The 15,781-nt window shown below is 42.8% G+C and overlaps 2 protein-coding genes across 3 annotated transcripts in view; both read right to left on the bottom strand.

Moving 5' to 3' along the window:
* Positions 1–15,781, bottom strand: part of LOC133570505 (uncharacterized) — a 490,167-nt gene that overhangs the window by 191,837 nt on the left and 282,549 nt on the right. The window lies entirely within an intron of this gene.
* LOC133570702 (uncharacterized) lies at positions 2,755–4,481 on the bottom strand. The gene has a single exon (XM_061923397.2). It carries the CDS (start codon positions 4,455–4,457, stop codon positions 3,204–3,206), a length of 1,254 nt encoding a protein of 417 aa, XP_061779381.2. The 5' UTR covers positions 4,458–4,481; the 3' UTR covers positions 2,755–3,203.

Genomic DNA, 15,781 nt, shown 5'->3' with positions numbered 1-15,781 from the left:
TGACAGTTGACAGGTAGAAAACAAAGATGCTAAACTGACAGTTGACAGGGAGAAAACAAAGATGCTAAACTGACAGTTGACAGGTAGAAAACAAAGATGCTAAACTGACAGTTGACAGGTAGAAAACAAAGATGCGGACTGTTGAAGATAGGTATCGGGGGATTACTTTTCACAAGTAAGATTTAACATTAACGTACTATTGGTTGTATTTGTACTACAAAGACATGCACCTGGGGATAGGCCCCTCCCACCTCCAAAGACATGCACCTGGGGATAGGCCCCTCCCACCTCCAAAGACATGCACCTGGGGATAGGCCCCTCCTACCTCCAAAGACATGCACCTGGGGATAGGCCCCTCCCACCTCCAAAGACATGCACCTGGGGATAGGCCCCTCCTACCTCCAAAGACATGCACCTGGGGATAGGCCCCTCCCACCTCCAAAGACATGCACCTGGGGATAGGCCCCTCCCACCTCCAAAGACATGCACCTGGGGATAGGCCCCTCCTACCTCCAAAGACATGCACCTGGGGATAGGCCCCTCCCACCTCCAAAGACATGCACCTGGGGATAGGCCCCTCCCACCTCCAAAGACATGCACCTGGGGATAGGTTGATTGGCAACATTAAATGGTCCCTAGTGTGTGAATGTGAGTGTGAATGTTGTCTGTCTATCTGTGTTGACACTGTGATGAGCTGGCGACTTGTCCGGGGTAGTACACCGCCTTCCGGCCGAATGCAGCTGGGATAGGCTCCAGCGACCCCAAAAGGGACAAGCGGTAGAAAATGGATGGATGGATGGATGGTTGTATTTAGTGAAAAGAATATTAGCACAGAGTTGAGAAGGAGCAAAGATCTTCAATAGTACTGAAATGGTAGCCGCTAGCAAACAAGAGTATGACCATAATAGAATTGCTTGTCAATGAAATTAATTAAATTAAAGAATGTCATACTTGAATAACATAAAGTTGAAATAAATGATGGAGATAAAGATTGTAAAAGCCAACAGGGGTAAAAGTTAGGACCACAGTCCAGATCGTGTAGGACATACTTGCCAACCTTGAAACCTCCGAATTCGGGAGATTCGAACTGTCCTGGATAAACTGAAATTCTTGATTCCATTTGTTTTGGAACTTACAAGCGTATTTCTTCATCTTACTCGTCGTCGGCGTCGCCAACTCGCCATGGCTGTATCTTCCTCGTTCTTCTGCTTCGTCTCCCGTTGTGTGTGCAGTTGTGCACTCTCTAAAAGCCCTAGATGTTATAACGTGATTGGGCAGGCACGCTGTTTACATTGTGGAAAAGCGGACGTGAGAACAGGCTGTCGACTCGTCACTCAGGTCCACGCCCCCTCCAGCTCCGGCTAAAAATCGGGAGAAAATCGGGAGAATATTTGTCCCGGGAGGTTTTCGGGAGAGGCGCTGAAATTCGGGAGTCTCCCGGGAATATCGTGAGGGTTGGCAAGTATGGTGTAGGGGGGGATAATATATGTTAGCTAACTAGACAATCAGATGGACAGTGGCTGTACAGTATTATACAAGTCTACATTTAGTCTAGCTTCAAGTAACAATATTCAAATACTAACATTGTTGGGTAAGACAGAATTTGCTTTTATTCTGAATCCAGTGAAACAGATTGGTGGTTTTAGCTGATATAAAGACTTTCAGGTGTTTATATTTGTTTATGTTGAAGTATTTGGCAGACACTTTTATCCAAAGCAACATACATAAAAAATACATATAAAACAATAACTGTAAACATGATCATTTAAGGGAAGAATGTAATAGAAAATATCAATACAAAATGTCAAGAGAGAATAAACTCTGTGCTGCTGCAGCAACAGAGATACAGTCTATAAGATATATAGATATCTAATGTATTCATACATTGTTTATGTAGCATGTATATATAACCTCATCATATTGTTTCTTCAACTTCAAAATAGCTGACCCTTCTCTGGGATTATATTCCCAGTTTTGATCTGGCAGGTCTGCTCACTTATAGCACATAAGAATATTCTATTACTGTTAAGCAAACTATGAATAATAAAACATGTGTCCTTTATCATAGCTACACGTATGACAAAAAAGCGTGTGAAAATCAGTGGTATTCAGTGAGGTAAGATGAATGAAATGTTCATTGCTCCTGCCAAATGAATTGCACTGATCACCACTCCAAGATGGCGGCCCCGCGTCTCGTCAGTGCCAGTAGGCAGTAGCGCTCCATGCTGCGTACCCTTAGAACATGTCTATGCTCCCCGGTACAACTATTTTATTATATACTATTTACTTATTCTGAAAATAAAAGTAAACTTGTCCATTTTACATTTTCAAAACAAAGACAAAGAACTTATTTTCGTAAAAATAATCAAATATTTAGCAATGTATTGAAACAACAGTAGCATTAGGAAAGAGAAAAATAACAAAATAAATATTACACTCATGATACTTTCCCATGTTTTCTGAGATTGATAATATTTGAGGGATTCTAAAAAAGGGGGGGAAAAACAACTTTAAAAAACAATTGTCATGTGTAGTTTTTTAATTAGAAATGTAGATTATTAAAAACAAAACTATCCTTCATAACCTTCCACATATAATGTTGCCATTTTCTCTAATCTAGATATTGCATAAAGGGGACATACATATAAAACAATATTCATATTACAAAAGAGAGTAATAAAGGTAATTAAAAGAATGGATTATTGAGACCCAACAAATGATTCATAAATTCACACATTTTAAAATTGTATAAAACACAACTGCTCAAATGATGTATAAAGTAAATAATAATATGCTTCCAGAAGTGGTCCAGAAGATGTTTCAGATGTGAACCAGTAAATATGAACTAAGAGGGATTTATGTGTACTCAAAAGCAAAGGTATGAACACATGTAAAACAAATATGTACATCATATAAAGGAGTTCATCTATAACATCATTAATAGTTAAAAAATATTTCTGAATATTTCCATACACATAAAAAGTATTTGTAACATGTTTTGTCCTGTTTATTCTCACCTTTACAGTCAAAGTGTTGTGTTCATTTTTAAATGAAAGTACACAATGTTCTATATTAAAACGTGTACTTGACTGAAAAAAAGCAATAATCTACAATATCTAATCTATAAATGTTAGAATATATGTGCTGATGTTGTTAGAAAGTCAAAGTTAAAGTTTAGACAGCTTATTACAAATCCTGCATCTTCATTTGCTGCTGCTGTTCTCACCAGCACACTTGTGTTTCTTACACTGGTACTTAGAAGACAATCTTTCACCACACACACTGCAACTCAACACTTTCTCACCAGTGTGTGTTCTCATGTGTCTTTTCAAATGCGGACTTTGTACAAAACTTTTACCACATACTGAACATGTATGAGGTTTTTCTCCAGTGTGTGTACTCATGTGTCTTTTCAAATGCGGACTTTGTGCAAAACTTTTACAACATACTGAACATGTATAAGGTTTTTCTCCAGTGTGTGTACTCATGTGTGTTTTGAAATAGTCCCTGCGAGTAAAATCTTTACAGCAGATTGAACATGAAAAAGGTTTTTCTCCAGTGTGTGTTTTCATGTGTGTTTTGAAATGCTCCCTTTGAGTAAAATCTTTATGGCAGATTGAACATGAAAAAGGTTTTTCTCCAGTGTGTGTTCTCATGTGTACTTTCAAATGTGGCCTATGTGTAAAATCTTTACCACAGATTGAACATGAAAAAGGTTTTTCTCCAGTGTGTGTTCTCATGTGTGCTTTTAAACTTTGATTTATTATAAAACTTTTACCACATTCTGAGCAGGAAAAAGGTTTTTCTCCAGTGTGTATTCTCATGTGTACTTTCAAATGTTGCCTATGAGTTAAACCTTTACTACAGATTGAACATGAAAAAGGTTTTTCTCCAGTGTGTGTTCCCATGTGTGCTTTTAAACTTTGATTTGTTACAAAACTTTTACTACATTTTGAGCAGGAAAAAGGTTTTTTTCCAGTGTGTATTCTCATGTGTATTTTTAAATGTTGCCTATGAGTTAAACCTTTACCGCAGATTGAACATGAAAAAGGTTTTTCTCCAGTGTGTGTTCCCATGTGTGCTTTTAAACTTTGATTTGTTACAAAACTTTTACCACATTCTGAGCAGGAAAAAGGTTTTTCTCCAGTGTGTATTCTCATGTGTATTTTCAAATCGTGCCTATGAGTAAAATCTTTACCGCAGAATGAACATGAAAACGTTTTTTCACCAGTGTGTGTTCTCATGTGTCTTTTCAGAGAACTATGGTATTTAAAAGTTTTGTGACAGTGAGAACATGTGAAGTGAGTGTTGTCAGTGTGACATGTTGCATCATCTTTAGAGTGTTCATCATCAGTGTCAGGAGAGTGTGACGTTGTGTCCTCACTATCTGATAGTGGAGCTAAGATCTTGTCTGCTTGTGATCCTCCACAGTGGTCTCCATCAGCTTCTGTTGTCATGTGTTGTGTTGAGCTGCTGCTTGGAGGCTCCGCCTCTCTCTCCTCCTCACTTTGACCTTTGACCTCATCATCTTCACTCTTCACAGGGACACCAGTCACTGGCATCTTGGTGACATCAACCTCCTCCAGGCCTTCAAGATGCTCTCCCTGCTGACTGATGCTGTGTTCCTCCTCTTCCTCTTTAATGTGAGGGGTCAGTGGGTCTTCCTCTTCTTCTTTAATGTGAGGGGTCGGTGGGTACTCCTCTTCGTCCTTAACGTGAGGGGTCAGTGGGTCCTCCTCTTCCTCTTTAAAATGGGGTGTCAGAGGATCCTCCTCTTCGTCCTTAACGTGAGGAGTCAGTGGATCCACCACTTCCTCTTTAAAATGGGGTGTCAGTGGGTTCTCCTCTTCCTCTTTAAAATGGGGTTTCAGTGGGTCCTCCGCTTCCTCTTTAAAATGGGGGATCAGTGGGTATTCCTCTTCCTTCTTAATGTGGGAGGGCTGTGGCTCCATCCTGAAGCTCCACTGCTGTTGCTCAGGGTGAAAATGTTCTTCACAGACGTCTGCAAGACAAACACACCATCTCTGCTCAGTCACACAATGCATTCAGTACTTTTACATGCACTTAGGAAAAACAAGTTCTCGTATGAACTGTCTTGAAATCTCAGTGACGCACAAACACGCTGCTCTTTACAACATTATGCACAGGACAATAAAAACAAACCAGGACGACAGGACTTTTTACTATGGATAAACGATATGGTTTAAAATTGATTTTGCGATATATTATTTCATATAGAATTACTAATAGAACCATTTTAAAACAAGCTACACAGGCTCCTAATTTAGTTGCTGAAATATGCAGTAAAATATTACATCATTTCCAGTATTATTTTCTCAAAGAAAGTAACCAGATATTAACAGTAAATAAACAAGTATATTAATAATAATTGTTTTAACACAATAATACAATTAGAAATGACACAATATGTTACTGCATATGTCAGCTGCCAAATTAGGAGCCTTTGTAACCCGCTTTGAAATTCTTCTATTATCAATCATATACCAAATGATATATGGTGACATATATTGTTATTAGGATATAGATTTTAGGTCATATCGCCCAAACCAAACATTGGTTCGCCGAGTCATTTTGTTTGGCCCACCAAATATATTTATTTTTTACATTCTTCAGATGTGTGTGTACTTTTAAAATGTGGTACTACTGTTCTATATCACGTGGAAGTGTCATGTCATGGGGTTGGTGTGCTATTAAACTAGGGGTGTGACGATACGGTCAGCTCACCAAAGGATATTCGATATTGGCTTTAGGAGAACGAGACGATATTCTGGTGGTTAACATGATTCTTACACATATGTGTACTTCATGTGTATATGAATGTACTTTCCCTTGTGTGCTTAGTTTTACTGTAACTTCATTGTGGATAATATCAATAAACAACCTTTTTCATCTTTAATTTGAAGGACTGTTTACTTATCTGACAAATTCAAAGGAAACTGCACTTTTTTAAAATGTCGCCTATCATTCACAATCCTTATATAAGACATATGTTTTTCATTTTCATGAATTATAATTAGTAAAAAAACGTAAGCAAAAATCAGCTAACATTGGAGTCAATGGGAGCTCCTCTATTAGACCCACAAAGTCCTCCAAATAACCATCCAAAAACTGCCAACAATACTCCATTTACATTTTGTGACCTGAATAATAACCAAGTATTAGCGATATTGTTATTATAAGCGCTAACGTTAAGGACCTACTTTTAGCGGTGCATTGATCACAGAAATAACTAGCTTATGCTGCTATATTGACATACTGAGCTGCTTTATCGCCTCTAAGATGGTGAAAGCTAATTCTAGATTATAAATCATTCTTCTCATTTATGTAGTAGAAGGTTGTGGACATAAACCAAGAACTTGGTCAACTTTGACATCCAACTTAGACCTGAAGATGGCAAGAAAGACACGAAAATATGCTCTTTTGCACCCACCCTTTTTTAACCCCTTAATTAATTCTTCATCTAAACGGGAAGATATGAACATCCCATCAGTCGGCATCCCAGTGAGAGCAGACATTGTATGCTTAAAATGAGCAAGATATGTAAATATGACATGTTATTAAGAATGTTACTACATTACATATATACTTACAGTGTGTATTTAAAATGTTGATGAAGGTTTTAGGATGTTATTTAGAGCACTTTATAGGCAGAATAGAGCGGCTACCAATGACTCAATTGTTAGCTAACTTTTGCTAAGGTTTATTTTCTATTGAGGATGCATTAACCATCGACCTGCTCAGTGGCCTTGTGGTTAGAGTGTCTGCCCTGACACTGGAAAGTTGTGAGTTCAAATCCTGGCCAAGTCATACCAAAGACTATAAAAACGGGACCCATTGCCTCCTTGCTTGGCACTCAGCATCAAGGGTTGGGGGTTAAATCACCAAATGATTCCCGAGCGCGGCCTCCGCTGCCCTCACCTCCCAGGGGGTGAACTTGGGGATGGGTCAAATGCAGAGGATCATTTCACCACACCTAGTGTGGGACTACCGTTGGGACCTGAACTTTAACTTACAAAGGGACTGTGAATGATTCCAAAAAGTGCAGTTCCCCTTGAAATGAGAAAATAGAACAACAAGATATCATGTGAAGTGAATTATATTTATATAGCGCTTTTCTCTAGTGACTCAAAGTGCTTTACATAGTGAAACCCAATACCTAAGTTACATTTAAACCAATGTTAACTGGGAGCAGGTGAGTAAAATGTCTTGCCCAAGGACACAACAGCTACGATGGCAGAAGCTGGGATCGAACCTGGAACCCTCAAGTTGCTGGCACGGCCACCCTAGCAACCGAGCTATACTGCCCCAAGTAACAAGAACAAAATTGTTATGATCCGCTGCCCGGATCATATTTTTTGTTTATGTTTTCAAGAGACTTGTGTTTTTGGTTAGTTTTGGACTCCTTGAGTACCTGTTTTGTACACCTGAGTTTGTTTTCATGCAACAGTTGACGACTTTTGTTCTGGCTCGGTACCTGTTAGCTTCCACGCTTATCTTCCTTAGTTTTGACCTTCTAGCTCCCATGCTAGCTCTTTTAGTTTTTGCCTTATGTGCTATGAGCACCCTTTTCTTTGTTCCAGTATAACTTATTTATTAAATAAATACCTTCTTACCTGCACGCTGTGTCTGACGCCCGTCTGCATTCCTGATAGAACGAACCCCGCATCACAATGCGCCCCGGTCGTCACAGTACGAGGCAAGCAAAGAGTTCTTTCGCATCGGGCATGACTGAGGTGGATGAAGAAGGTGCATGGATGGTCCTCCGAGCGATGGAGGCAGAGACGCTCCGCTGCAATCCAGATGACGAGATGATATGGGGACCTGGAGGTGTTCTGGTCCCGATCAACTCCATCTGGCCCGGGGAGGTCCGCTCTCAGCCCGCACGCACGCGTCAGCGAAGGCGGAAGTCGCACAAAACGGCTTCAGCTCGCGACAGACGCGCCACCCCCGCAATTCTTCCCTCCGGAACACAGCCAAGCAGCCCAGGATTCCCCTCCGCCGATGTTTGGTAATCCCATCACTTACTTTGCCAAACAGTTCACTGATTGGGCTGTCAGTCAGCTGGAGACCCGCGCGGATGATGTCATCCTGTCCACTGGTGATGACGTCATAGACGAAGACATTTTTTTTAATTCAGTCAATTCTTTCTGTCAGCCGCCTCCAAATGACTTTAATTCAACAATTAAATACTATCAGGACATTTTTGTTAATTATAAGTCTAGTCAGTACCAGTCACATTCTGGTTTTCAAGCCCCACCCCCTATGGCTCAAGCTCCGCCCACTCCTCTGTTTTCTCCCTCCTGGTCGTCCCTACAGTCCACTATTGAAGAGCAGAATAGTCAATTTGGACAATCAAAAGGGGAGGAGCCTACCCACCTCCTCACCTCCTCCCTCCCACCCCTAAAGACTTTTCCAGACTGCACAAGACGCGTCTGGGATCCGCTTCTTGAGGGGGGGGCTAGTACTGGGTGCTTTGCTAGTGGGCGGGCACAGCTGCGCCCAGCCAAGCCCAAAACTCCATGCCGGCCTCCGCCACCAGACCTTCGGCATGCTAAGCCGCAACCCCCGGCCAGGCCACCTCCGCCAAAGTCACGCCCAGCACCTGCTCCAAGGCTGGTTCTCGCACCAGCACTGAATCCAAGTCTGGTTTCCGCACCAGCACCTGTTTCCACGACAACGACAGCCCGGACGCCTGCCACTCTGACGCCACCATCAACCCTGGTGGTCCTGCAAACACCATCCTCTCCACCTCCTGCTCCATCGCTGCAAAGCACACGAGACCCCGCAGTGACCGACCAAGTAAAAAGGGCATTGCACCAACAGGCCAAACAACTTGGACAACAGGAGGAACAGTTTGGCGTTCTTGGGGCTTGCGTCAATGCCATGGCGGAACGCCAAGACGCCCGCCTTGATGTTTTGGAGAGACAGCTGGGCAGTATACTCTCCGCGCTGCAGGTGATGATTCCCCCTACGGCCAACCCAGCAGTCCAGCTGAGACATCCACCACCCGCAGATACTCCGTTGCCTGCTCCGCCTCTGGCTCCGCCCACGCCGACAGACGAGCCGCCTGCTCCGCTTCTGGCTCTGCCCACGCCGACGGAGGAGCCGCCTGCTCCGCCTCTGGCTCCGCCCACACCGACAGACGAGCCGCCTGCTCCGCCTCTGACTCCGCCCACGCCGACAGACGAGCCGCCTGCTCCGCCCACGCCGACAGACGAGCCGCCTGCTCTGCCCACGCCGACAGCGACGACGCCTTCTGTTTCCACGGCGACGACGCCTCCTGTTTCCACGGCGACGACGCCTCCTGTTTCCACGGTGACGACGACGCTTCCTGTTTCCACGGTGACGACGACGCTTCCTGTTTCCACGGCGATGACGCTTCCTGTTTCCACGGCGACAACGCTTCCTGTTTCCACGGCGACGACGCTTCCTGTTTCCACGGCGACGACGCTTCCTGTTTCCACGGCGGCGACGACGCTTCCTGTTTCCACGGCGACAACGACGCTTCCTGTTTCCACGGCGACGACGACGCTTCCTGTTTCCACGGCGACGACGACGCTTCCTCTTTCCACGGCGACGATGACGCTCCCTCCTGTTTCCACGGCGACGACGACGCTTCCTCCTGCTTCCACGGCGATGACGACGCTTCCTCCTGCTTCCACGGCGAGGTCTGCTCTCTCCTCGTTGTCTCAGCGACCTCGGGTGTTCTGGCGGCGCAAGCGGCGCTCTCGGACGTTAGAGTATGGACGCCAGTGGCGCAAACAGCAGCGACACCCGAGACGTAGTCGCAGAACTCTCCGGCTGCTGAACTTCTGGCGCCACTCACGCCCACCTTCTCGGCAGCCACAAATGTGGCCTTTCCGTGATCGACCGCCTCGCCTCCGGCAGCGGCGTTCCATTCGCCGCCGCCACCTGACTCGTCCCCGGTGGATTCGGGGACATGTGACCTGGCGACCCTCCGCCAAATCCTCCCTCCACCCTCCCTTGACTCTTGAACTTTGTTATAGTTGGGGGGGTTTTAGTTTTTCTAGGGGACATCTGGAATCTGTCCCTTAAGGGGGGGGTACTGTTATGAGCCGCTGCCCGGATCATATTTTTTGTTTACGTTTTCAAGAGACTTGTGTTTTTGGTTAGTTTTGGACTCCTTGAGTACCTGTTTTGTACACCTGAGTTTGTTTTCATGCAACAGTTGACGACTTTTGTTCTGGCTCGGTACCTGTTAGCTTCCACGCTTATCTTCCTTAGTTTTGACCTTCTAGCTCCCATGCTAGAGCTCTTTTAGTTTTTGCCTTATGTGCTATGAGCACCCTTTTCTTTGTTCCAGTATAACTTATTTATTAAATAAATACCTTCTTACCTGCACGCTGTGTCTGACGCCCGTCTGCATTCCTGAGAGAACGAACCCCGCATCACAATGCGCCCCAGTCGTCACAAAAATACATTAATAATAAAATGCCTAATAGCAAATGTGATGAATTTATCTTATTACTGTCCTTTTTCGGGCTTTCCCTTTTAAAGGGCAAAGTCCTCGCAGGGTCTTTTGTCCTAATGACTGTCTGGATAAAGTGAGGAGACTATAATTTAGGAAAACTATTTATTTACAAATGGACTAGAATAAGTCACTCATTTTTACAGGTAGCTAAAGTTGGGATATAATTAAGATAATGAAGGATGAAGTGATTAAGAAATGTTTAATATAGATTAGAATAGGCCGTGCAACTAATCATATGTCCTGAGTTCCAGTTGAAACTGGGTGCAAGTTCATGCCCACGCACATACACTCTTATCGCCCACATTCTTGCCACAGTTTACGTGGCTTCTTGGCCCAGGTCTGAAGGACAACACCAGATATGAAGTCAGAGTCCAGGGAGAAAAAAGCAGAAGGAACCTTCCTGGTGTTACCTGATGACACGACCACCAAGCTGCGACACCACTACAAAGGCTCCTCCATGCTCGTGCTCGTACCACCTGGCTTGGTAGGCTCGTACCCGCCTACCAAGCCAAAGACTTAGGTCCAATGACGAAACAGGGCGTAGCTGCCGCTGATTGGACCGACACGCAAACACCACATTTTCAACACTCCCAGTTGTTGGTTAAAAACATAGCTATGGGCTGCACTTTGGACACACCTGCTGTAGGAACTAGCAGCTACACAACAGCTAAGCTAAAACAGCACATTTAAGCATATCAAATAATTATAGTTGCTTAATACGTACACAAATTCTCCAAAACAGAAGTCGGATAGAAAGTATCCAGTAACAAAGGTGTCCGCATAGTTCAACTTTCTACGCCATGAGCTTGACTAATGAATTATTGTGGCCACTAGGTGTTGTGAAAGATCAAATCTAACAATTGCAAAAGCATCCGTCATAAGGTTAGTGTTTTTATTATATTTGTGTCAATATGTATAAGCATCCTCAGCCTTCCCGGTAAGGTCTATTCAGGTGTACTGGAGAGGAGTTTAGACCGGATAGTCGAACCTCGGATTCAGGAGGAACAGTGTGGTTTTCATCCTGGTCGTGGAACTGTGGACCGGGTCTATACTCTCGGCAGGGTCCTTGAGGGTGCATGGGAGGTTGCCCAACCAGTCTACATGTGCTTTGTGGACTTGGAGAAGGCATTAGACCGTGTCCCTCGGGAAGTCCTATGGGGAGTGCTCACAGAGTATGGGGTATCGGACTGTCTGATTGTGGTGGTCTGCTCCCTGTATGATCAGTGTCAGAGCTTGGTCCGCATTGCCGGCAGTAAGTCGGACACGTTTCCAGTCAGGGTTGGACTCCGCCAAGGCACCGATTCTGTTCATAACTTTTATGGACAGAATTTCTAGGCGCAGTCAAGGCGTTGAGAGGATCTGGTTTGGTGGCTGCAGGATTAGGTCTTTGCTTTTTGCAGATGATGTGGTCCTGATGGCTTCATCTGGCCAGGATCTTCAGGGGGATGAGAATCAGCACCTCCAAGTCCGAGTCCAAGATTCTCACCCGGGAAAAGGGTGGAGTGCCATCTCCGGGTTGGGGAGGAGACCCTGCCCCAAGAGGAAGAGTTCAAGTACCTTGGAGTCTTGTTCACGAGTGAGGGAAGAGTAGATTGTGAGATCGACAGGCGGATCAGTGCAGCGTCTTCAGTAATGCGGACGCTGTATCGATCCGTTGTGGTGAAGAAGGAGCTGAGCCGGAAGGCAAAGCTCTCAATTTACCGGTTGATCTACGTTCCCATCCTCACCTATGGTCATGAGCTTTGGGTCATGACCGAAAGGACAAGATCACGGGTACAAGCGGCCGAAATGAGTTTCCTCCGCCGGGTGGCGGGGCTCTCCCTTAGAGATAGGGTGAGAAGCTCTGTCATCCGGGAGGAGCTCAAAGTAAAGCCGCTGCTCCTCCACATGGAGAAGAGCCAGATGAGATGGTTCGGGCATCTGGTCCAGATGCCACCCGAACGCCTCCCTAGGGAGGTGTTTAGGGCACGTCCGACCGGTAGGAGGCCACGGGGAAGACCCAGGACACGTTGGGTAGACTATGTTTCACGGCTGGCCTGGGAACGCCCCCGGGAAGAGCTGGACGAAGCGGCTGGGGAGAGGGAAGTCTGGGCTTCCCTGCTTAGGCTGCTGCCCCCGCGACCCGACCTCGGATAAGCAGAAGAAAATGGATGGATGGATGGCTGGATGGATGGATTTGTAACACAACTTGATGTTTCTTGAAAAAAGCGTCCAGTAGTTGATGTTGTCGCTCCTTCTCCTCTTTTTTGGACAAAGTTCCTCCTCATACTCTGCTATTGTTTTTTGTTTTTTCCTAACATTACAAATATTTCTTCAACGGCAGCAGTTAGTCGCTGATTCACCAACACTCACATCATTTGTAATGTAGACATGTTCACACAATAAAAACACTTTACACTTACATTGGATCTCTGCTTAATGTAGACATGTTCACACAATAATAACACTTTACACTTACATTGGATCTCTACTTAATGTAGACATGTTCACACAATAATAACACTTTACACTTACATTGGATCTCTGCTTAATGTAGACATGTTCACACAATAATAACACTTTACACTTACATTGGATCTCTACTTAATGTAGACATGTTCACACAATAATAACACTTTACACTTACATTGGATCTCTACTTAATGTAGACATGTTCACACAATAATAACACTTTACACTTACATTGGATCTCTGCTTAATGTAGACATGTTCACACAATAATAACACTTTACACTTACATTGGATCTCTACTTAATGTAGACATGTTCACACAATAATAACACTTTACACTTACATTGGATCTCTGCTTAATGTAGACATGTTCACACAATAATAACACTTTACACTTACATTGGATCTCTGCTTAATGTAGACATGTTCACACAATAATAACACTTTACACTTACATTGGATCTCTGCTTAATGTAGACATGTTCACACAATAATAACACTTTACACTTACATTGGATCTCTACTTAATGTAGACATGTTCACACAATAATAACACTTTACACTTACATTGGATCTCTACTTAATGTAGACATGTTCACACAATAATAACACTTTACACTTACATTGGATCTCTACTTAATGTAGACATGTTCACACAATAATAACACTTTACACTTACATTGGATCTCTACTTAATGTAGACATGTTCACACAATAATAACACTTTACACTTACATTGGATCTCTACTTAATGTAGACATGTTCACACAATAATAACACTTTACACTTACATTGGATCTCTACTTAATGTAGACATGTTCACACAATAATAACACTTTACACTTACATTGGATCTCTACTTAATGTAGACATGTTCACACAATAATAACACTTTACACTTACATTGGATCTCTGCTTAATGTAGACATGTTCACACAATAATAACACTTTACACTTACATTGGATCTCTGCTTAATGTAGACATGTTCACACAATAAAAACACTTTACACTTACATTGGATCTCTGCTTAATGTAGACATGTTCACACAATAAAAACACTTTACACTTACATTGGATCTCTACTTAATGTAGACATGTTCACACAATAATAACACTTTACACTTACATTGGATCTCTACTTAATGTAGACATGTTCACACAATAAAAACACTTTACACTTACATTGGATCTCTGCTTTGATGTGTCGATCACTTCCGCCTCTCTTTGTTAGCAGCTAACAAGCTAAGCTAAGCAGCAGGCTAGGCTAGCAGGTCAAAGTGCACTCAGACTAATGTATCCGCATACAAACAATTACTCTGTTAAACAACATACATGTGCACATGGACGTTGTAATTAAGACCAAGAAACCATAATAACCAAAACAAGGTATTCTCCGTCAGACGCCATCTTGTTTTGTTCTTCCTCCTGTGTGACGTCATCGAGGTGTTCTCAACCGCGGAACAAATGTTGTCCAAACACGTGTTTCACTGGGACAATAGTGAGTGGTGCACACTTCCTTCGCCCAGCCACAGAACAACAGAAAGTCCCATTTAAGAGTTGCTGGTGTAACAATAAGAAGAATATATTCCACTCCTCTCTTGTACATGCGGCTTATGAGGTAATATACATTATATATGTTTATATTATTTACCTGATATGTTGTTCGAAGCTAACGTGCTAGCGTTAGCCAGCTAGCAGGCCTTTGTAGCAAATGCGAGCGTCTGAGGAGTGTATTTTATATGTTCTCTATGACAATTATATTGACTTATTTAATACCTTAACTGTTTTTTTGCTGTATAGTACAGTCACGCTTAACATCATTAAATAGTTGTTAATAGAAAGGAACGAACGTCTCGTAATTTAAGTCTGGAATAAGTCACATAATATAATAATAATAATAATAACACATTTTATTTGGTATAGCACTTTTCAGTGTACTCAAAGACGCTTTACAGGATAACAATTTAAATCATTATTATTATGACAGTGTAATATAATGTATTACACATACATTGCAGTAGTCTACTTTGTGTTGGTGCTAACTTTATTGGCAATAAATACAAATTATGTTGTTTGCACGCACTTCTATTACCTTGATGACATCCACCCATCCATTTTCCTACCGCTTGTCTTTTTTTAGGGATTGGGGGGGGGGGGGGAGGTGCTGGAGCCTATCTCAGCTGCATTCGGGCGGACATATGAAAATTCAATCAACTGATGCTTGTTATTACGAATACACTATTTGCACAATTGTAAATGATTATATATATATTATATATGTAAGTAAATATTTAATGAAATAAATGTTAAATAATAAAAATGGCTTTAATATACTGTACACAAATTGAACATGCATCAATATTTTGTTTGTAATCGAATCATGAGGTACCCAAATATTCTCAACAAAAATATATATATATTTATATATATATATATATATATATATATATATATATATATATATATATATATATATATATATATATATATACACACACTATCTTTCCAAAAGTATTTGGCCTCCTGCCTTAACTCACATAAGAACTTGAAGTGCCATCCCATGGAATTGTCCAACATGTTTTGGTATCCTGGAGCATTCAAAGTTCCTCTCACTGGAACTAAGGGGCCAAGCCCAACTCCTGAAAAACCAACCCCACACCATAATTCCTCCTCCACCAAATTCCACACTCGGCACAATGCAGTCCGAAATGTAGCGTTCTCCTGGCAACCTCCAAACCCAGACTGGTCCATCAGGTTGCCAGATGGAAAAGCGTGATTCATCAGTCCAGAGAAGGTGTCTCCACAGCTTTAGAGTC

Source organism: Nerophis lumbriciformis, linkage group LG28, assembly GCF_033978685.3.
Source record: "Nerophis lumbriciformis linkage group LG28, RoL_Nlum_v2.1, whole genome shotgun sequence".
Classification (NCBI taxonomy): domain Eukaryota; kingdom Metazoa; phylum Chordata; class Actinopteri; order Syngnathiformes; family Syngnathidae; genus Nerophis; species Nerophis lumbriciformis.
This window is presented reverse-complemented; position numbering and strand designations above follow the sequence as displayed.